We start from the raw sequence: 25,130 nt of genomic DNA on the forward strand, positions 1-25,130 counted from the left end.
ATTAAATTATAAAGTCACGTTTTTAACGTAATTTTTTTTCTTGGATTTTTATATCATTACTTGTGCAAATGCACGGGCTACCTGCTAGTTTAAACTAATTTTATTCATGAATGGAAATGAGAAATTTGGATAGATAAAATCAAATAAAATCAATAAATAATTATCCTCACTAATTATTAATATTATTAATAGTTGTGTAATAGTGTTAAAATTTATGAAATTAGACTACGATGCAATCATTTGCAAAGGAAAAGAATTATTCTTTTATAAAATCAATGATAGACGCAAATAATGTTGTTTTGGTCAAAGTAGACAAAGGTGGTGAACTATTTATTCCCTTAAAACATGACTATAATATAGCTTATTGATGGTTGAAAGTTTTGATATTGGTTATTTAGACTATCCACATTTTATATTCATTGCACACAAGGCAGAATTTATGTCTAGGTGTATTGGAAGCCTTATCAAACTTTTATACATAGTAATTTATTTTTTCTACAAAGAGGGTTTCATTTCCTGGTCCACATGTATGTGGTTGTGGTTGTATCGAATTGAGGAAAAATACAAATAAGTATTATCTTTTCATTATACAAGCTCTTAAACTTTGTTTTTATATTCAGGCTTTTAAAACTTTATTGAGAATTAGAAAAACTTAGTTTATACAAACACTCTATTTATTGCAATTTAATTTTTCTACAAAGATTGTTGTTCATTGCTTAGTTCAAACGCATGTCTTTACTTTGAATTGAGGGAAAACTTTAAATAAGTATTTTTTAATATACAATTTTTTAAACTTTGTTTTGTATTCCTTTACCGTGGGTTAAATACTTTAATTTAGACTAATATTTGTCTCAAATTTTTTTAAACACTTTATACATTGTAATTTAATTTTCTACAGAGTGTTGTCTTTTTCTTAATCTACACTGCATGTGTTGCATTGAATCGAGGATAACTAGCAATAAGTATTTTTTTTATTTTTATTACACATTTCTAACCCTTGTTTTTATATTGAGTTAGGCCCTTAAAATTTATTGTGAGTTAGAAAACTTTAGTTTAAACTAAAAGATAAAAGATATTGAGAGAAGACTATCTTAGTAGACTAATATTTGTTATTGTTTTAAGTTATTAAATTCTTCATTTTAACATCGGTTTTAAATTCATTCAAAATCGCTTATAATTATCGTTGGAAACACAACTTGAATTTAAAATATTTTTAATTTCAATATCACAATAAGACTCCTTATTAAGGATGACAATTTGAAACTGTCCCGTAAAAACCGAACCGAATTGTCTTGTTTGGTATGATTTTTCCCCGAAATCGAACAGGGATGGGATAGGGATGGTATTTGTGTCTCCCGCCCCGATCTCACCCCGATTATGCCAAGAACACTATAAACATAATTAAATATATATTAAATCACCAATATATTTATTCATTCATTATATTTTATAAGAGTAATAAGTTTATTTCTTTATAATAATATAAAATTTTAATATATACTATATTAAAATATATATATATAATTTTATTGTATAATATTTTTATTTTTAAATATTTTATTAAGGGTGCCTCGTGGGGATTCTTCGAAACCGAACGGGACGGGGATGATATTAAAAAATCCCTGAAATAAAAATGGGGGCGGAGATGGTAAATGCAATCCCGTCCCCATTGTCCCTACTTATTATGAGTGAATTAGTTTCCAGTTGGAAGTGATTTGGTGCTAAGTATTTTGGAAAGTTTTCATTTTGTTTGAAAAGATTCTTATATTTAGTCATTTATATCCCTCACCAAAATAGAATGGAGATGACCATCCACTTTATAACAATGTATATAATTTGCACATAAAGACCGATTTATGTATAGGTGTAGTGGGAGTAATAAAATATTTATTAACTATCAAAATTGTATACATTACAATATAATTTTTCTATAAAAAGTGGTGGGCATGTGGTTGTAATGAATGGAGGAAAATATACAAATAAGTATTTTTTTTATCATATAAAATCTTAAACTTTGTTTTTACATATTCATTTAGGCCTTTAAATTTTGTATTGAGAGTTAGAAAATTTTGGTATATGTGACAAAGACTTTCTTGATTTACTTGTATTGAAAGGAGAGAAAATTATAAATAAATTTATTTTTTATTATAGAAGTTTCTAAACTTTATTAGTGTATTTAGTTAGATACTTAAAATTTTATTGGAAGTAAGAAAATTTGATTCAGATTAATATTTGTCTCGAATTTCAAACAATTTATACATTGCAATTTAATTTTTCTACAAATATTGCTGTCTATTTTTTGATCCACGCGGAATATTGTTGTATTGAATTGAGGGAAAACTACAAATAAGTATTTTTTTTTATTTTACAAGTTTTTATTTTATTTTGATATTTAGTTAAGCCTTAAAGTTTTATTGTGAATTAGAAAACTTTAATTTAGACTAACATTTGTCCATAAAAGATGAATAAAAGAGCTAGAGTTCAAATAAAAATGAAAGATAATAGGAATAGACTCTTGATATATTAGTATAATATTTATTATTGTTTTAAGTTATCAAATTCTTCATTTTTATAATGGCTTTAACTTCATTCAATATCACTTAATTATAATTGTTGTTGGAAATATAACTTGAATTGAAAATATTTTTGAAAATCACACTAATAAGACTTATTATTAGTGAATTAGTCTCAACCAATGAGATTGGACTCTCAAGTATTTTGGAAAATTGTCATTTTGTTTCAAAAGTTTTTATATTTGGTTCATTTATATCACCCACCAAAATATAATAAAGATGACGTTTTAATAATGTGTGTCATTGCACCTAAGGAAGAATTATTTATATACTAGTATATTCTATTCGGAGTAATAAATATTTATTAACTATCAAACTTTATACATTGCAATTTAATTTTATGACAGTGTTCAACATGTGGTTGTGCTTGCGTATATTCGGAGTAATAAATAATTATTAACTATCAAACTTTACTTTATACATTACAATTTAATTTTATGATAGTATTTGGTTGTGATTGTGGTCAGGTTGCGCGAACTTCTAATTTAGAAAGTCTTTTTCTTTTTTCTAGATAATTTCGTTCAAAGTTAAATTGAGGAAAAACTAAAAATAAGTAATTTTTATTATACATGTTCTTAAACTTTATTTATATGTTCAGTTATGCCTTTTAAATTTTGAAAGAGAAAACTTTGGTTTAGCAATTTAAATGTTGTTCATTTCTTGGTATTTTTTAATATATAAGTTCTTAAACTTTGTTTTGTTTTATTTTAGACCCTTAAACCTTTACTTGATTGTGAATTATAAAATTTTTATTTTGACTAATATTTATATCCAATTCAAACATTTTATACATTACAATTTAATTTTTCTATAAAGAATATTGTCTATTTCTTGATTCACACGAGATATAATTAATTGCATTGAACTGAGGAAAAATTACAAATAAATATTTTATTTATTTATTAATTAAGAGTTCCAAAACTGTGTTTTTTTTATTTAGTTAGACTTTAAAGTTTTATTATGAGTTAAAAAAATTAATTTAGACTAATATTTGTCCACTAAAAAAAATGATGAGGGAAGACTTGATATCTTGGTAAGACTAATATTTGTTATATTTTTAAGTTATTAAATTCTTTATTTTTGTAATGACTTTAACTTCATATAAATTATTCATAATTATAATTGTTGTTGGAAACCCAACTTGTATTGAATATATTTTTAAAGATCACAACAAGAATTATTATTAATTAGTAAATTAGTTTCCGCAGCAGTGCGATATGATTTGATTAGACACTTATTTTGGAAACTTTTCATTTTATTTCAAATAATTTTTATATTGGGTTCCATTTATATCCTACCAAAATATAATAGAGAGAGCCATCCACTTTTTTAGTAAAATTTATTTTTTCAATAAAAAGTGTGGGCATGTGATTGTGATTATATTTAATGGAGATAAACTACAAATAATTATTTGTTTTATCATACAAACTCCTCAATTTTGTTTATATTCATTTTGGCTGGTAAAACTTTATTGAGATATAAAACAAACTTTGATTCAGCGGACAAACACTTTATACATTTCAATTTTATTTGTATACAAAGATTGTTGTCCATTTTTTTGTTCCACAAGGCATGTCAATGCAGGAAAAACCATAAATATGTATTTTTTTTTGTTATATAAGTTTTAAAGCTTAATTTTACATTTATTTAGACCCTTAAAGTTTTATTGTGAATTAGAACTTTTATTTAGATTAATATTTGCCTCAAATTTCAAACGCTTTGTATAATACAATATAATATTTCTACAAAGATTGTTGTCTATTTTTTTTTTTTTATAAATACGGCATGCTGTTGCATTGAATTGAGGGAAAATTACAAGTCTACCACTTGTATTTTATTTATTTATAAGTTTCTAAACATTATTTTTAACCCTTCAAATATAGTGAGTTAGAAAACTTTAATTTAAAGTGTGCTAGAGTCTAATAAAAAGGAATGATTATGGAAAAAAAAAACTTAATTATCATTGTAGGCTAATATTTATTTTGTTTGTTTTAAGTTATTAAATTCTTCATTTTTATAATGCTTTAACTTCATTTAAAATCACCAATCTGTTTTTGGAAACACAACTTGAATTGAAGATATTTTTTAAGATCACAATATGACTTTAGTTTGGTTCTAAAGAATTTTAAGAAGTTTTCATTTTGTTTCAAGAGTTAGTATATTGGATTTATTTTATTATATATTATTTAAAAATAAAATCATTAAGTTAAAATATACGAGGTATATTTAAAACCAACTAAATATTTTCAGGTGATGGACTGCTCAATCCTTATGTGGGAAAAGATTGAATTAAAATAAATTGCAAAAATATATGACAAAGGGGAAATTTGACGAAATAACCCTCATAAGAGGGTTATTTTCAAACTTGGCATAGGATAAATAATTTTTTCAAATATAACTTTTTCCCTATGCAAAAAGACCTTATTGCCCTTAAATAAATAAATAAAAAAACAGTTTCTTTTCTCCTTCCCTTCTCCCCTTCAGCCGTTTACCCTCCCTCTCAATTTTTCATATTTCCAAACACTCCCCAAAGACGACCGATCCAAGCCCCCTCTCCCGACGACGAACCAAGCCCCCGAAACCCCACCTCTCCCCGACGACGATCCAAGAACGATCATCGCTGCGAAGAACAATCCAACAAAACCAAGGAAACCGGAACGTCTCCAACATTCAGGTTAGTTTTATGTGTTTCCGTTGCCTTCGTCGCCTTCGTCGTTTCACCGCTGAAATGGAAGAATGTTTAGGGTTTCGTCGTTTAGAGTCTAGGGTGTAGGTTAGGTCGTGGATGAATGGTTTTAGAGCTTGGTTGATTGGTTTTACGGTGGAATATACATCTGTCGCAGGCGACTGCGCATCTGTCGCAGGCGACTGCGCATCTGTCGCAGGCGACTGCGCATCTGTCGCATGCGACAGATGCACCGTCGTCTGCAACAACCTTCGAAAGATGTATTTTAAACCCAAAACGATTTAGTCAACCTTCGACGATGCATTTGAAGCTAGTTTTGTTGGACCGATCTTTGCAGGGATGATCGTTCTTTGTTCTGCTTGGATCGTCGTCGGGGGCTTGAACAGTCGTCGGGGGTCGGAGGAGCGGTGGGGTTTCGTGGCTTGGATCGTCGTCGGAGAGAGGTGGGTCGTGGGCTTGGATCGGTCGTCGTCGGAGAGGAGGCAGTTTAGAAATATCAAAAGAGGAGAGAGAGTGAAAACTGAAGGGGAGAAGGGGGGAAATTTGATGGAATAACCCTCATAAGAGGGTTATTACCACTTTTAACATGTCATTTATAATTTTATCATTTTTGACCTTTTGCCAAGGCAAAAGGTCAGTTTTACCCTTTATTTAAAAAATAAAAAATAAAAAAAAAATTCAGTAGTGCGCCTTTCAGTTACTGAAATGTCACTTTCTTCTCCCCTTTCCCTCCTCTCCACCAACCGTCCTTTCCCCGTCCTTCCTTCATCATCATCAACGCTTCCTTCATCAAGGTTCTTCATCATCAAGCTTCCTTCATCATCAAGCTTCCTTCATCATCAACGGATCCATCCTTCATCATCAACAAAACTGGAACGTCTTCAACATTCAGGTTAGACCTTCGTCGTTTTAGGGTTTTGTCGTTTAGAGTCTAGGATGTAGGTTAGATCATTGAATAATGGTTTTAGAGCTTGGCTGATTTGTTTTACAGTGAAATATACATCCGACGAAGGTGACGAAGGCGACAATGCATCTGTCGCAGGCGGGAAATGTATCTGTCGCAGGCGACAGTGCATCTTTCGCATACGACAGATGCATTTCCCGCCTGCGACAGATGCACTGTCGTCTGCGACAGATGCACTGTCGCCTGCGACAGATGCATTTTCCTCCTTGCATTTTCCTCCTTGCAATTAACACTGACTGGTCACTGTCACTGACTTCTTTGAATTTTTTTCAATTGCAGATCACATGAATGTTGGTGTTTTTCTACTATTTGATGGAGACTGGAAAACTGATGATTGTGGGGTTAGTTCTTTTGTCTCAAGTTCGTGTCGTGGTGTGAATGTACCCCCGAAATGCTACATATGAAGAGTTAGCTTCAATTGTCTATAATTCTATTGGTGTGGACAAACTAAGATATGACTTAGTGTTCAAGGTAAAGTATAATATGCTAATGATCAATTCTCCTCCTGCAACAATCATTGGAGATAGCGATGTGGCGTTCTATTTACAAGAACTCTCGTCTTCACTGCCCAATCATCGCGCCCCGCTATGTGTCTCCTTAGTAGAGAAGTCAATACCTTCAACTGAACAAAGTGAAAGACCAGAAAATGACATATTTGAGCAGCAAGATATCTTACCAAGGCATCGAGATATGTTTGAGCAGCAAGATGTATTCCCAAGTCAACAAGATGTATTCCCAAGGCAACAAGATGTATCTGAGCAACAGGATGTGTTTGAGCAGCAAGATGTATTCCCAAGTCAACAAGATGTATTCCTAAGGCAACAAGATGTATCTGAGCAGCATGATGTGTTTGAGCAGCAGGATGTGTTTGAGCAGCGAGATATATTTGAGCAGCAAGATGTTTTTGAGCAGAGAGATGTATGTGAGGAGCAAAATGTTTTTGAGCCGGAAAATGTCTTCCCAAGTCAACCAAGCACTTCCCATGTTAGGAATACATTCAGCCATACTGAGGGAACTAAGCACTACTTCTCATATGAACCACTCGAGATCGAAACTCCTGCTCCATTAATTGAAAATTCATTGGAAGTGGGTACGTTCTTTGATAACAAAAAAGAAATACAATTGAGGTTGCATAGACATGCGATGTCTAATCACTTTGTCCTTAAAGTGGTGAAGTCAATAAAAAATCTTTGGTTTGTAAAATGCATGGCTGAGAACTGCAAGTGGAAATTGCGTGCTATGAAAGGAAAATTCTCGGAGATGTTTGAGATCAGAAAATTTGTAAAAGAACACACATGCTCAATTTTGACGAGACAATACAATGTGAGGCAAGCACCATCATGGGTAATTGCGGAGTGTATCAAACGTAAATACATGGACCATCACCATGACCACATGCCTAAAAAAATAATGGAAGACATGCATACAAGTTATGGGTTAACTTTGACATATAATAAGGCTTGGAGGTCAAGGGAAAAGGCCTTAATGGCGGTGCGAGGAACTGTGGAGGATTCCTATGGTGAATTGACATCCTACCTGTTCATGTTGCAGAAGAAGAACCCAGGTACCATAACTGACATCCAGACGGATGAGGAAGGACACTTCAGGTATATGTTCATGTCTTTAGGGGTTTCAATTAGGGGTTTCATAGGATGTTGTCGTCCTGTATTGTGCATCGATGCCAGCTTCCTTAAGCATAAAGTTGGAGGTCAACTACTGGTTGCGATAGCATTGGATGCGAACGAGCAACTATATCCCGTTGCTTTTGGTGTCGTTGATTTAGAGAATAATAACTCTTGGACATATTTCATGCAACAACTAAGGTTGGCAATTGGATCAGTCCCGGATCTCGTCTTCATATCCGATAGACACCCAAGTATTGCCAACGCCTTGTCCGCGGTTTTTCCAGAAGCACATCACGGTGCATGCACATACCACATCAAAATGAATATAATGGCCAAATTTAAAACTGATAACTGTCATGTTGAGTTTGATTTGGCTTCTCGTGCATACACCGAGACCACGTTTCAGAAGCATTTTGACAAGATCAGAACTAAAGACCCTAGGATTGCTCAATATTTGGAACAAATTGGAGTGGAGAGATGGAGTCGTGCTTTTTTCCCCGGTTCACGATACAATCAAATGACAAGTAATTACGCTGAGAGTTTTAATAGTCAGTGCAGAGAAGCTAGGAAATATCCCATAACAATATTAGCTGACTATTTAAGATTCACAATACAAGATTGGTTTTATCATAGAAGAGAAAAATCATCCAACCACAACGAACATTTATCTCCATATTATGAAAAGTTATTACGCGAGGAAGGCGAAAATGCTAGATTCTACAGCGTTTATCCACTTAATCGATTTCAGTTCCATGTACATGACGGTGAATTTGATTTTCAAGTTGACTTCAAGGGTCGAACATGTACTTGTAGGGTATTTGATGTATCCGGTCTTCCTTGTACGCATGCCCTGGCTGCTGCCCGTTTCCGGAAATCGGTTCCATATGAGTTGTGCGCAAGGTTAGAGAATTTTTGTTCCATAAGTTATGTTCAATTTATGTTGTGTTGAATATATGTTATGTTGAATTTATGTTATCACTGTATAATTTTTCAGGTTTTATTCAACTGAATCGTGGTGCATGGCTTATGCGGAGACATGTTATCCAGTTTTTCAACATAATGAAGCTTGGGACATTCTCGAACATATCAAGAAACGAGTCTGCCTAAAACCCCCCGTGAAGATTAAGAAAGGACGACCAACAACAAAACGTAGATCATCACAAGGTGAGGTTCGTAAAGAACGGAGACGGTGCGGCTCATGTGGCGGTCTAGGTCATAACAGAGCAACATGCTCAGCAGTGATGCCTGCACCATCTACTGCAAGACCTTCACAATCAAGTGCCTAATCTACACAACCTTCACAATCAAGTGCCCAATCTTTGGCATGAAACTGTTTTAGGGTTTTGATCAAACCGTTTTTGTATGTACATCAAACTGTTTTAGGGTTTTGATCAAACTGTTTTTGGGGTAGGGTTTTGATCAAACTGTTTTTGGGGTAGGGTTTTGATCATCTGTTTTTGGGGTAGAGTTTTGATCAAACTGTTTTTGGGGTAGGGTCTTGATCATCTGTTTTTGGGGTAGGGTTTTGATCAAACTGTTATATTGGGTAGGGTTTTGATCATCTGTTTTTGGGGTAGGGTTTTAATCAAAATGTTATATTGGGTTTGGATCATCTGTTTTGGGGGTAGGGTTTTGATCAAAATGTTATATTGGGTTTGGATCATCTGTTTAAGTGTTGTCATCTGTTGTGTTGTCAAAGAGAAATAGCAGGATTGATTTCAGGAATGCAGGAATGCATCTGTCGCAGGACAAATAGAAGTAGCAGGAATGCATCTGTCGCAGGCGACGGTGCATCTGTCGCAGGCGACGGTGCATCTGTCGCAGGCGACGATGCATCTGTCGCATGCGTGAAATGCATTTCATTTATGTTTTGTGCTTAATTATATATATACTATATTATATTTGAATTCAAAATAGCAAACTAAATTACATTCAAAAATAAATACATATGGTTTACATTCAAAAATATACATAGCTAAATTATGTCCATTTTCTATGGGTCTATTATATGGTGGAACAACCTAACTGCCCATTTTTGTCTCCAAAAAACAATGTTCTCTGATGTCACAGCTGATATATCCAATTTGGCAGTAAGGTACTCCAAATACATGATTGTAAAAAGACCACAGTCTCCACTCTTCGTGCACTTGGGGACTCTTGGGTGTGGTATTACAACATATGACATTCCTTCCAAACTGAACTTAGGATACTTGATCCTGTCAAACTCGGTCGTTCCAAATAGAAACATATATGGAATCATTTCACATAGTGGTTTCATGAACTTGTCATAGTGATTCTTTTTGATAAATCCTTGTTCGCAGTCATAAACATTGATGCACCAATCTTGTAGTTGCACCTCACAAAGGACCCAATGCTTCATATTAAGATTCATAGGGAAATATACCTTATCTACAATCATCCAAGAAGTCATCAATTTTCCTTCATCACCCCTGAAATATTCCATCAAGTCATCGTCGAATTTGTATGTTTGTGGATTTTTGGAGAACTTTGAATAACGTAACGACAACCTCGTAGAGACATTACAGTCACATATTGAGAAATCCATCGGTTGATAAGTCTTGGGAAAATTGGCAACCCTTTTTTTAAGAATGTAACATGCTGCATCTATCTCCTGCGACAGATTCGAGAAAATAAAGTAAGCACAGAGCATCGAATGAATTAAGCACAAAACATGAAAAGAAATAGCAGGAATTGCATCTGTCGCAGGCGGGAATTGCATCTGGCGCAGGCGACAGTGCATCTGTCGCATGCGCTTCAAACATACCCTCTTCCTATTATTAGATCCAAAGAGACACTGGTAAATAAGGTTGATGAGCCCAAGCTTCCATGCATCCTCCTTCTCAGAGCAGTTGAGGAAAACACTTTGAACTTCTGTCACTTTAACAACTGTTTTGCCACCAAAGTATTTATGGACTAGGGGTGGACATTCTTCAGCGTGCCAGTTTTCAATCACAGGAAATCTTCCAAAATTTAGGCCTGTTACCAAGGCATATTCCTTCATGCCCCAGTAAAGCTGCTGACCATTGACTAAGAAACTTATTCCCTTCGAATTGAAGCTGCTTTTCCTGATCAACATCTGGTGGATTATTGTTCCTGAGAAAATGACAGTCGGGGCTTTCAATAGATACTGAAATTGACTCTTCATAGCCCTTTCCATAAGACCAAAGTGATTAAACTTGTCCTTGGTTTTTAACAAGCAGGTGCAAGTAGATTTCCATGAAACACGTCCAGGAAAGTTCTCAATTACCGTTTTGTTTTTGCATTTGGTTGGTGCCATCTGCAAAAAATCAATAAGTCAGAATAATGAAAGTAAATACCACTAATTTAAAGGAAATATGACATATGTCGCAGACGACAGTGCATCTGTCGCAGACGACAGTGCATCTGTCGCAGACGACGATGCATCTGTCGCAGACGACGATGCATCTGTCGCAGGCGAATAGTATATTCTGCCTGCGACAGATGCATCGTCGTCTGCGACAGATGCATCGTCGTCTACGACAGATGCATAGTCGTCTGCGACAGATGCACTGTCGCCTGCGAAAATGCATCGTCGCCATCGACAATAAACCCAAAACCCTGCAACAGCCTTCGACAGAAGCATTTTAAACCCAAAACTAAACCTAAACAATAAACCTAAACAATAAACACTACCTAAACCTAAACACATACCTAAACCTAAACAATACCCTAAACCATTCCTCCATTATAGCATGCATGGATATAAAACGGAGAACTAGGATAGAAACGGATAGAAACGGGGAAGATAAACTCACCTTCGACGTTCTGGAGTTGAGATTCTCGTCGGGGGCTCTTGTTTGTCGTCGGAGCTCGTCGGGGTTCGAGGGGGGGTTCGAGGGAGAGGACGTCGTCGATGTTTCGGGGGATTTTCGTCGTCGTCGTCGTCTTCGGGGTTGATCAGTCGTCTTCGGGAAGTTGGAAACGAGAGAGAGGGAGTGAAAGGAGAACTGGGGAAAGGAAACGACGGGGGAGAATGAAAATCAAATTTTTTTTTTTTTTTTTTTAAATAAAGGGTAAAACTGACCTTTTTGCTTTGGCAAAAGGTCAAAAATGATAAAATTATCAATGACATGCTAAAAGTGGTAATAACCCTCTTATGAGGGTTATTCCATCAAATTTCCCTCCGAGAAGGGAAGGAGAAAGGAAAGAAATTGTTTTTTTATTATTATTATTTAAGGGCAATAATGTTTTTTTGCATAGAGAAAAGATTATATTTGAAAATTTTATTTAGCCTATGCTAAATTTGGAAATAACCCTCCTAGGAGGGTTATTTCATCAAATTTCCCTGACAAAGATGTGCCATTAAAAACAATAACAATAAGGGTAAAAATTAACACCGTGCTTATTTTTTTAAAAAAAAATTTGGATAAAGTTAGACACAAATTTTCAAATTGATAGCTATAAATAATAAAAAATTTTGTACATAAATAAATTTGACATTTTGTGTCTAGTTCTTAAATAAAAATATGATATTGTCACTAACTGTATAATTAACTGTATAATTGGAGTTATTTTTATTGTAAACATTTTAAGGAACTCTCTTTAAACATGTTTTGTGTCTAATTGTATTATTTTTAACTGAGAAAGAAGTTAAGGTGTATTAGTCCATGTCCATGGGAGTCCTGTGTAGGCCCTACTTTTATGGGATATCTGCAACTCTCTATTTTGTATTAGCCATGGAGAAATGGTTGTGTAGACGAAAGACAGACTTTTGATGGCGGGTTATTATTCTTGCTCAAGCTTATATTGCAGCTCCACTATAATTCCAAAATTATCCTCAGCCACTTCATCCTTCTCTTCATCTTCTTCCCCTTCTTATCCCCTCATCAATCCATCTGGGTTCGTCTCAATTTCTTCCCACAGAGCTCAACCCAATCTTCAATGTCATTCCAAATTCGACAAGTTCAAGGGAGAACCTTCCCAAGAGTATCTTGTAGAAGACACTGAACGATTAGATCAGTTATCTTCAGAAGTGGATGAAGAAGATGACAGGTGGGTAATTGTTGATTTAGAATTCTGTCTTCTATTTTTCTGGAATTGTTCTCACAGAGTATTTTTATTGGATTGAACTTGGTTTTATTATTAAGTAAGTGATCAATTATACATTTCTGCTTAGATTGTAGCATTAATTGTGTTGTAAAGTAGTTTGCAAGATGAGATAGATATGTTGGTAGCTGCAAATATGAACTTCCAATCATAATTTGTGGCATAAGACAATTCTACAGACAACCATATTCAAGCTGAGATACAGGCAATATTCTATAGAAAATATATTTTAGTAGATAATTGGAATGATGTGTGTTATGATCCATTGCACGCTAGATTCATTTTGTAAGAAGGGAATGGAAAGAAAGCTTATTTTTTCTTTACTATGTATGATTCAGTTGCTTGCCGTCTGATTTGGAAGGAGCAGTTCGACAGTCAGGCATATCGAGTGCTTCTTTTGTGTCTTCGGGAGGAATGAGAGCTATAGTATGTTCAATTCATCTCTCCATCTTATTGTTTCATTAGAATCTTGAAAGCTATCACATTTTTTCTATTGCAATATCTTTGAGTTAGAATGATCAAAAGGGATTTCACTGTGAATCATGCTTGAAGACACACATTTATTTGTTTTTCATTCCATTTTATTATGTATAGAACTATTTGTATACCAAGTTGAGTAATATTTGCATTTTTTTGTTCAGGTTGAGCTCTTAATCCCACAATTGCAGTTTCTTGATGATGAGGGAGCCCAAGCTGAGCTATGGGAGCTCTCAAGAGTATTCTTGGATACACTTATGGAAGAAACAGGATCTCAGGTGCGGTCAGGCAACAAATTGTACAATGGATACGATTATATAACAAGAAATTAGAAAAAAGAAAAGAAATGCTTGAAGATAAACTATTAAAATTGAAGTTCTTGTAGGTTTATATGAGAACCATCTTTCTTTAGCATAGAAAAAGAGAGAAGAATTCAGATTATTTTCTGCGCATCTAATTATTATTATTGTTATTATTATCAGAGAGTTAGAGCAATATTTCCTGATGCTGGTTCTGCTGCTCTTCTGAAGTATAAATGGCAAGATGCTTCTTTTGGTTTCTCAAGGTATATTTCATTTTACCAATTTGTAATCTGTATCTCATCCAACTCAAATTTTGTTTCCAAGCCTAAAGTTTATGATTCAATTATAATTCAACTGCACTTTTCTTTTTCCTTTTTTTTTTGAAAAGAGATGACCTTTTCATTGTCCATCCACCAAGGGGAAAAAGCATACAAACCAAGTTAATACAAATGATGATTAGGAATGACATAAGTTAATCGAAAGACAACAAAAAGCATCCCTCATACTTGAAGCTGGATGTCCTTTACACTGGATGTACCACGATTTGACATAGTTCCTTTCATTTCAAATGAAGTTGTGATGTGACCAAACTGTTTTTCTCATTTGGATTGATGTACAACTCCAATTTTTTTAAAAGATAAACATAGTTTCGATATGGGCTCAATGAAATTGTTTGATGGCTTAATATATTTTTTTCTAGTCTAAGTGATCGCAAGCCTGTGGACAATGAAGACGAAATCATCGTTATGGTCGTTCCTGACTATCAAATGTTGAGTTATGTTGAGAAAATCGCATCCATGCTTTCTGATGATCCAGTAAGTACGATAATCCTTATCACGCTTCATGCATGTTTTTTGAATAGCCAACCTATTATTCCCCTGAACTATTTATTATTAAGAATGTATATTATCATCTTTGAAAATCTCTCAAAATGATTACTTTAAGTTACTCTATCTAGTAAACCTGTAAACTTCCACCCTTCTGTAAGATAATCAAAATTCTCTTTATTCTTCTGATTTCGATGATGCCAGCCGAGACCTCTGATTATGTGGAACCCACGTCTTGTGAGCGAAGATGTCGGCGTAGGGTTTAATGTACGAAAATTGAGGCGTTACTTCTTGAGGTAACCAACCCTTTATTTTGTTTCGGTTTCTTTGCTCTATATTTTCTAGCTCTAATCATTTTTCCATCTGCCACATGCTTAACATCACCAAGAATCTATTTTGTCTGTCAGTAAATTCACAGTAGTCTATTCAATGAGACCGCTTCCGTCTGGAGCAGTATTTCGATGTTATCCTGGGTAAGAATTCAGCTATCTGAAATTCTCATGAATAAATTACCAAATTCAAACTGTTTTCAAAATTAAGAGTCTGCATTGTTATCTATTTATCTTGATTGAAATCCTTTAGCTATCTGAAATTTCTCATGAAAAAATTACCAAATTCAAACTGTTTTCAGAATAAAGAGCCTGCATTGTTATCTATTTATCTTTGATTAAAATTCTTTATCTATTTGAAATTTCTCATGAAAAACTTACCATATTCAAAATGTTTTCAGAATTAAGAGCCTGCATTGTTATCTATTTATCTTGATTGAAATTCTTCAGCTATCTGAAATTTGTCATGAAAAAATTACCAAATTCAAACTGTTTTCAGAATTAAGATCCAGCATTGTTATCTATTTATCTTGATTGAAATTCTTGATCTTGGTCCAGAAAGTGGAAGGTATTTTATGATGATAAGGATAGGCCGAACCGATATTTCCTTGCAAAGGAACTAATTAGTCGTCCTGATTCAGAAGAACTCGAGGTTATTTCAAACCCAATATCTTGTTTTTCTTTCTTGCTGCAAAGTTCGATAACATGATTCTGGTTCTCATTCTGCTACATATTATTTAGTATGCACTAGGATTTCGTGCGAGTTACATAGTTTTCATTTTTGGCAGATAATATTTGGGAACGTGGAGGAGCAGCAGGAGAAAGGTCCTTCTTTTTTTAATAGAGTTGCAGGAGTATTTTCTTCCATGAATCGGTTCATGAAAGTCATTTCAAGATGATGAATGTTTATGGTTGGTCTCTAAAAGGTTTTAGCTTTAGCATATGGGTCAGCATTTGTAACAACTTCTGAAAACCTATGCATATTTATTCCAATAACATTGCAAACAATTTCAGAAAAAATAATACTTGTAGCATAATCAAAAAAAGAAGAAGCAAGGCTATGTAGTTTAAGTGTTGCATAATAAATTGCACACTTGTGTGTTACAATTTGAGCTGCAAACAAGTTATTGAAGAAAACAAAAATTAAAGTATGAACATAGAAATGTGCAATACAAGTTTTGTTGGGAGTGTTGCATAATGTTTCTTTTTTTTTTAATTCATTTTCTTGTTAACCCTTACTTGGATCTGATCATTTATGTCATATTAGTCATAAACCCTTTGCCTATTGCAAATCTCCCACAATACAATTTCAACGAGGAAGAGAAATAATACAATTTCAACTTAGAAGAGAAGGAATCTGTAAAGGCTAACTAAGGAATTTTTTTTTTTAATTTTTTTTTATTATATTATATATATTTCTATATTTATTATGAGACATTTATTATATTTTTTTTAAAGTTACTAATATAACTCAGGTATAAATGCCTCTAACATATTAAATATATAGGTACAATATTATTCTTTTATCTCTTTTCTAACATGGTATTAAAGTTCAGACTCTAGATTTTATGTCCTTTAAGATTTGTGTATTTATTTTTGAATATTGATGTTCACATTAATTTAATTTTAATGGATAAATCTTTCTCTACCGTTGTTATTGCCACAATGACTTCATTAGAGAACACTTTTCCCAAATTCTCTCTTAAAGACCTTCAATCATTTTTACAAAAACTTCAATCGAATCATGGTACTACATCTTTTCCAATCTTATCTACCTGTCACGGGCAGAAACTCGGTCACCGAATATTCTCTCGTCCCGCGCGGCACTAAGCTAGATTGCCACAATCCTAGCTAGTCAGCCTCTTAAAAGATGTAAGAAGATGGAACAATTTGAGAGAGAAAGAGCTTGGAGAATATCTTGTTTATTGTTTACAAGAGTGAGGTATTACAAGTGTTGAGTGTTTTGAACATTGGTTGTTGAGTTCTTGGTTTATGACCAAGACTTGTTTATATACAAGTGTATGGATCATTCTAGATCCTCCTAGACCTAGTGTTTTCTAGATACTTCTATTACCTAACCTAGACCCAAAAATTCCTAGAGATTTCTAGAGAATTCTACTAGCACCTATACATGAGAACTCCTAGAGAATTCTAGAGAGTTCTCCCACCTTACATACAAAAGGAACTTCCTAGAGAATTCTAGAAAGTTCCATGACCCTACTTACAAAAGAAGAACTCCTAGATAAATCTAGAAAGTTCCATGACCTCACTCATAAAAGGGGAACTCCTAGATAAATCTAGAGAGTTCCATGACCGACCAAAATCCAGGAACTCCTAGAGGATTCTAGAGAGTTCCATAAGTGACCACAAAAATCCGGAATTCTAAAAAATGCACCTTGTAGGCTTGACATGTGCACCCCATACCAATGGGCCGTGACATACCGCTCTAGATACTTTCACCTCATGTGCTTTTGATTCAGGATGTTGTAATTATATGACTTTTGAATCTTCTTTTTTCACATTCACTAGAAAATCTATTATTCCGCATTTTGTTTATACTACTGCTAATACTACTTTGAATGTTGAAATATCGCTCAAACTTCTATATTGTCCTTACCTGAAACATTTTTTGTTCTAAAACTTTCGGTAAATCTTATTTTGGTTGGACAATTATGTGATCTCGGTTTTAGCATAACTTTTTTCAATTAATGTTGTGCAAGATCCTCGAAAAATCATTGGAATAGGACGTAAGGTTGGACGATTGTTTGAACTCGCTTCTTTATCTCTTCCATCACAAATTTTTGCTGGTCACTTATTAAAATAGGCAGTCTCGATCATGTCACCCTTCTATATATCGTTTACGTTTTTTAATTTCTAGTGGCTCTTTAGGCCCTACTAAGACCGAAACTTTTGATTATGTTTCTTGTGAGTTTTTTAAGGACACACTTTACCATTTTCTATAATTATTCTAATTCCTCAACACCTTTTGATATGATTAACTCTGATATTTGGGTCCTGCATCACATAATACTATGGGTGGTTTGAAATATTATATCCTTAATGATGAACTATTTCAAACCACACATAGTATTATGTGGTGCAAGATCCCAAATATCAGAGTTGATCATATCAAAAAGTTCTAAGGAATTAGAATCATTAGGGAAAAAAGGTAAAACGTGTCCTTTAGAAAGCTCACAAGAAACACAATCAAAATTTTCGGTCTTAATAGGGCTTAAATAACCACTAGAAATTAAAGAACTCAAACGATCTTTAGAAAGGTGACCTAATCAAAAGTGTCAAATTTGAGAAGTGATAGCTCAAACAAAAATTTGTGATGAAAGAGATAGAGAAGTGAGTTCAAACAATCGTCCAACCTTACGTCATGTTCCAATGATTTTCTTTGTTTGAGGATGTTACACAATAAACCATGTTATGTTAAAACCGAGATCACGTAGTTGTCTAACAAAAATAAGATTTAAAAAAGTTTTGGAAGAAAAAATGTTTTAGGCAAGGACAATATAGAAGTTTGAACGGTACTAATAATTTAAACATTCAAAATAGTATTATTAGTAATATGAACAAAATACAGAATAATAAACTTTCTAGTGGATGTGAGAAAAGATGATTAAGAAGTCATATAATTACAACATCCTAAATCAAAAAATATGAGGTAGAAGTACCTGATGTGATAGATAAAACTGAAGAAAATAAGATTAAAGAATATGTAGTACCATGATTATGATTCGATTGAAGTTTTTATAAAGTGATTGAAGGTATTTAAGAGAGAATTTGAGAAAAGTGTTATCTAATAAAGAACATGTGGTAACAACAAATTTATAAGACTTGTCTATTAAAGTTGAATTAATGTGACCATCAATATTCAAAAATAAATATACAAATTATAAACTACAATAAAACCTAGACTTTAAACTTTGATATCATTATTAAAAGAAAAATTGAATAATATTATACATATATTTAAGATATAAAAATATTTATACATTAATAAATATAATAAGTAGAAAATAATATATAATATAATAACATATAATATAATATAATATAATATAATATAATATAATATAATATAATATCTAACGAGAAACATCAACTTTATCAAATAAAAAATTCATATTCCTGACATCAATTAGTTCTTTTACTTTTTAAAATAGAAAAATTAGAATTGGAATTCAAATTAATTCAATTATTATATTTAAAAAATTTATAATTTAATTCTAATTTTATTTTTTACGTTTAAAATAATATATAATAAAATAATTTTAATATATATTATTTATTTTATTAAAATATTGATTTGATACCACCAATATATTTAGGTTTCGATTCTCATTAAAAAAAATATATCGGTTCGACATTTAACTTTATAAATTTAAAAAATAATATCGATAAAATGTTAACTTTTTCAATTAAAAAATATAAATCACTTTAAAATGTTAAATTACTAATATTTTTAAAAGATACCAGTTTAACATTTTAACATCCTAAATTAAAAAAATTAATTATCAATTAAACACCTTAAACGTGTTTAAATGATAAAATAAATTAAGATATTTTATTAGAAAAAATATATAAATAATAAATTTTGAAAAAAATTTAGAAAAAAATTATATGAAATTCTAATTTCAATTCAAACTTTAATCTTCAATGTTCTAACCAATTAAGAATTTGATCAATTTATAATTACCAAAAACATAAGTTAAGGTTTCTTTATATTTTTAAACACTATTATTTATATTATATGATATTTATATTATCTAAAAAAAATTATATATTATACTCGGGCTTCTCACTCACTTTCATTCATTACCCAATTCGGAATTTGTTAACCTTATTTATCTCTAAGCTTAACAAAATTTTGGTCTATAGAGACTAATGCAAGTTTACAAAATTCCGTACTTAAATGACCAGAATTCATCTATAGGAAATTTAGATAGTACAGTGGTATAACACTAAAATGACATTAATTGTAGTATATAGTGTTTTTTCTAGAAATTATTAAATATTTTTTTTTTATCAATTTATCTTTGTTTATAAGATAACATTTATCCATATATATAATATTTATTTTGAATTGAATATATATTTTTAAATATAAAATTACAATAGTTTTGTTAATTAAAATAAAAATGAGAAAATTTATATCGAGATGTTTTAGAGCATCTCCAATGGAACCCCATACGCAAACCCATACCCATATTTCCATCCAACCGTCCGACAAACCCAACAACAAAATGGGTTTTACTCCCTTTTTCAAAAATAAAAACGCATATTTGCGTATAAACGGTTCATTTTCCAAATTTTTTAATAAAATTTTAAATTAGTCCTTAGAAATATATAAACCTTTTAATTTAAATATTAAACTTGTTTATAAATTATTTAAAACATTTAATTTAGTTTTTAAATTTTTGATTTTAAGATAAAAAGTTATAATATTTTTAAAATGTATAATTAAATTATTAAATTATATTATACTTGAAATTTTATCTATTTTATTTTTTATTTTATTTTTTAATTTAAGTTATATTATTTATTTAAATATATTATTGATTTTTTTTTATTATGTATAATTTATTGATATATAATTAATTTTATTTAATTTTATTAAAGGAATGAGAAAAGATTGAGATTAAATATGTAAAGTTGATAAATATATAGATAATATTAATAAAGTTAAAAAGTTAGTATAAGAAAGAAATATTCTAAGAATATTTTTTGAGTTTGAAAATAAGTTTTTGAATTGGAGTTGAATTGATATTTAATTGATGTTTACTACATTTTGGATTTGAAAATGAGTTTATGGGTTAAAAATGGTCTTAAAGGAGAATTTAAAGAGGAATAATGCGTTTGTTTAAAAAACATTAAATAAAGTACAATTTTGATCCCATTATCTTTATTTATAATTAAAATAACATTTATTCATATATATATATATATATATATATATATATATATATATATATATATATATATATATATATATATAAAACATTTATTTTGGATTAAATATTTATTATATATATATATAATTATAATATTCTTAATTATTTTAAACAAATTTAAAATATAACAATTTTTTAATATTGTCTATTTAAATATAATAATAAAACTTTAAATTTAAATTATTATTATTATTATTAAATAACTTAATCAAACAATTAAAAAACAAAATACAATAAAAATTAAAATTACAAACTCATATATAATATCTTTTATTTAATTATATATATATATATTAAATTTAAATATTAGAATCTCATATAAAATAATATTTAATATAAAACTCATTGAAAAATAATATAATATAAAAAATAAATATATGATATATAACCTGATATAACTTTTATTTAATTATATATTATGTTTAAATATTTTCAAACATTTCTCATATAAATATATATAATAATAATAATACAGTTTTAAATTTGATATACTTATATTTTTCTCTCTAAATAAATTTTATTTTTTATTTTTTATGCACTTTTTTTCCTAAATAATTTAATTATCTTTTTGATTAGACATCAATAGAAAATTAGACATCAATAAAAATTAGACTCCTAAAGGGAATGACGTGTAAATTAGACATCAATAGAAAAATGTTAAAGTTTGGTATTTGCTTTATCAAAGTTAAAGCACATATATTATTAAATTTAATTCATAAAAAAGGAAGATACGTAACTCACCAAATAAAATTTTACTTTAGTACCATTTATATTATTATTCTAAACAAATTGCATAATTATTTTTTTATAATTTAATATTAAAATTAAGTATATATTATCAAACATGCACGATATATCAATTATAATTTAACTTTTTTAATTTACCAACTATAATTTATATTTTTTAAATTTCAAATAATATGATCCATTAATTTACAATAACAAACAATGAATAACTTTGATGATGTCATCTTGAATTGCTTTTCAATTTATTTTTATTTTTTTTAATTAATAAACTTTCTGTTATATTTCAAAACAAGTACAGTGAGCCAATTTTTTATTTTTTTTTTTATATCGAGGTAGAAAATATTTATGATTGTCGATAATTTTGAGAAGATGATAATAATTTTTTAATAAAAAGACTTAAAGAGTATTGATATATATAAATAAAATAAAAAATAATAATTTAAAATAAAATGTATTTTAATATTTTAGTTAATAAAATAAATAATTTGATTAATTAAAAAATTAATTTCACATAGTTTTTAAAATAAATAGTATAGAACCAGCCTAAGTATCTATCTTTCTGTGAGTCATAAAATTCATTTTTTTTGTTTATCCTAACCAAAGTCATATACAAACCTCACTTCTAATTGAAGCAATTAATCATATATCCATATATATTGTTTTTAATAGATATTATAATTCAAATCTTGTTTTGTATAATGTTTCTTTGTCATATTTGCTCGGTTATTTTTTAATTTTTTTTTCTCAATGTCTCTATACATAAATTTGTTTAAATAATTTTTTTCTCGATGTCACTTCGATAAATAATTTATTTTCTCACATTTTTTATCACATATTTTTTCCGAATGAATCTCTTATCTTGTGACTTTATACTTTCACTTTGTCAATCAAATATTTGATTCATATTTTTTAATAATTAGCATCGTGACCTTACACTTTGATCAATCAAATATTTGATTCATATTTCTTTAACCACTTTCAAATGACACCGGTCTATTATCCCTCGGCAAACCACATCTCAATCACACTTGATTAAATGTTGTACTTGTTTTTGTTAAGTTCAAAGTTCGAAACCTACAAATAGCGTTTTTAAATTTATTTTTAACCGTTTTAAGTTTATGGGTGGGTCAACCCACAATCCGACCCAAGTATCCATTTATTCTCACATAAATATCCAAATTAACCACAGCTCTCGACCCGACAATCCAGACACTTAGTTAAAAATTTGAACTTTTATTGTTAAAATGTCTCGCGTTCATCAAACTTGGTATTGAATCTTAAATATAAAGTGTAGTTAGCATAGTTGGTTAAAGGGTTGTACTTGTTTTTGTTAGGTTGCAAGTTTGAAACATACAAATAGTATTTTTTATTTTATTTTTAACCGTTTTAAGTTTATGAGTGGGTCAACCCACAATCCGACCCAAGTATTCATTTACTCTCAAATAAATATCCAAATTAACCACAGCTCTCGATCCGAAAATCCAGACACTTTAAAAATTAAGCATCATTATATATATATATAGATTAGCTTATGTGTTTTATTTTTACATTAAAAATAATACTAATAAGCCTATGTTTTATTTCACTCATATTTCCAGTATATGAATATTATTTTATTATGAAAAGATTGATTCTTTTATTAAACACTATACTTTACAAACAAGAGTGATATAATTTTGTTCCTTGCTTTGATTCCACGACTACACAGTCTACACCCACTTGACACCCACTTGTTTCGTTGAGGGTTAGAGTGTAAATTTAAACAAAGAATCTATTCATACCTTATAAATATAGCCCTACTACACACAAATTCTATACCCACTTTTAATCTAATCCTAATTGTTTCAATCATGTTTCCTACTAATGTATCAACAAGGAGAAGAACAAACGGTCTGAAAAAATGCATATTGAACGTGTCAGTTTTGTGCGCCATCCTTCTAAGCATTATTGATATCTTCTCCAGCTTATACATGTTGGTTAGTACCAAAACACCAACGGTAGGTTTGAGCAAATGTTGTCGTCCTTAAATGAATTCAGGATCATGGACGGCGGCAGCAAGTATAGCGAAACTTGACCGTCGTCATCAAGTGGGCGAACAAAGACTCTGCAACAAGAATTGCTTTTGATGATGCGGAGCTTATCCTTAAACATGGTGACCGTGAAGGCATGACTGCTTTGAAGCTTCCAAGTTTGAAAAAGTTATCTATTTAATGCAATTTTGAAGGAGAATGTATGTTGGTATAATACTAAAATGATAATAGTAGTGGTATATATTTGAGTAAAAATTTAAGAAGATGTGTTGCTGCTTAGAATTTCATTACACAACTTTTTTTTGTTTATAAAATAATATTTATCCATGTATAATGTTTATTTTGGATTGAATATATATACTTTTAAATATAAAATTACAATAGTTTTATTAATTATAGTAAAAATGTAAAATTTGAATTGAGTTGTGTTTTTAAAGAAAAATGTAAGGTGCTATACGATTAAAATGATAATAATGAAAGGTGGTGATATATATAAATTTAAATCAAGAGGAAATGTTAATAATATATTTTGAAGGAGTATACAGTGATATAAGATTAAAATGTGAATAATTATAATATATGTGAGTGAGAGTTTGAGATAATGTGTTGAAAAAGAACAAGCTATCAAATTATATTTATAAAATATCATTTATTCATATATTATTTTGGATTAAATATTTATTATTTTTATATATAAAATTAAAATGTTGTTAATTATTTTAAACAAATTTAAAATATATCAATTTTTTAATATTATATATTTAAATATAATAATGAAACTTTAAATTTTAATTATTAATATTAAATAACTTAATCAAATAATTAAAAAACAAAATAAATAATAAAAATTAAAATTACAAACTCATATAATATATTTTATTTATTTAATTATATATATATATATATATATATATATATATATATATATATATATATATATATATATATATCTATATATATATTCAATTTAAATATTACACTCTCTTAAAAAATAATATTTAATATAGAACTCATTCAACAAAAATTATAACTTAAAAAAAGATATATAATATAACATGATATGATTTTTATTTAATTATATATTATGTTTAAATATTTTTTAAACATTTATCATATATAATAATAATAATAATAATAATAATAATAATACAATTTTACATTTGATACACCTAATTTTAATACTTCTTCTCTAAATAAAAATATTTTTTTAAGTTTAATTTATTTTTGATTTTTATTCACTTTTGTTTTTGTTTTTCTTTTTATAATTTAATTATCTTCTTTAATTATATATATATATATAAAAATTATAATTTTCTCTTATTATTATTTTTATATAAAAAATACATATTATGTATATATATTTTAAATTATTAGTATTAAATAACTTAAATAAAAAATTAAAGAATAAAAAAATAATAAAAATTATAATTATAATTACAAACTCATATAATACTTTTTATTATTTAATATATATATATATATATATATATATATATATATATATATATATATATATATATAT

General features: G+C 29.8%; 2 protein-coding genes across 2 annotated transcripts; one reads left to right on the top strand and one right to left on the bottom strand.

Moving 5' to 3' along the window:
- Positions 1-9,841: 9,841 nt before the first annotated feature.
- Positions 9,842-11,026, bottom strand: LOC124934520. Its single transcript, XM_047475059.1, has one exon. It carries the CDS (start codon positions 11,024-11,026, stop codon positions 9,842-9,844), a length of 1,185 nt encoding a protein of 394 aa, XP_047331015.1.
- Positions 11,027-12,553: 1,527 nt separating this feature from the next.
- On the top strand, positions 12,554-15,978 carry LOC124921915. Its single transcript, XM_047462622.1, has 9 exons — positions 12,554-12,882; positions 13,275-13,362; positions 13,578-13,691; positions 13,896-13,978; positions 14,416-14,530; positions 14,747-14,838; positions 14,950-15,015; positions 15,430-15,523; positions 15,660-15,978. Exons 1-9 carry the CDS (start codon positions 12,605-12,607, stop codon positions 15,768-15,770), a joined length of 1,041 nt encoding a protein of 346 aa, XP_047318578.1. The 5' UTR covers positions 12,554-12,604; the 3' UTR covers positions 15,771-15,978.
- The last annotated feature ends 9,152 nt before the right edge of the window (positions 15,979-25,130 follow it).

This window comes from Impatiens glandulifera, chromosome 1 (assembly GCF_907164915.1).
Source record: "Impatiens glandulifera chromosome 1, dImpGla2.1, whole genome shotgun sequence".
In the NCBI taxonomy this organism is placed as follows: Eukaryota; Viridiplantae; Streptophyta; class Magnoliopsida; order Ericales; family Balsaminaceae; genus Impatiens; species Impatiens glandulifera.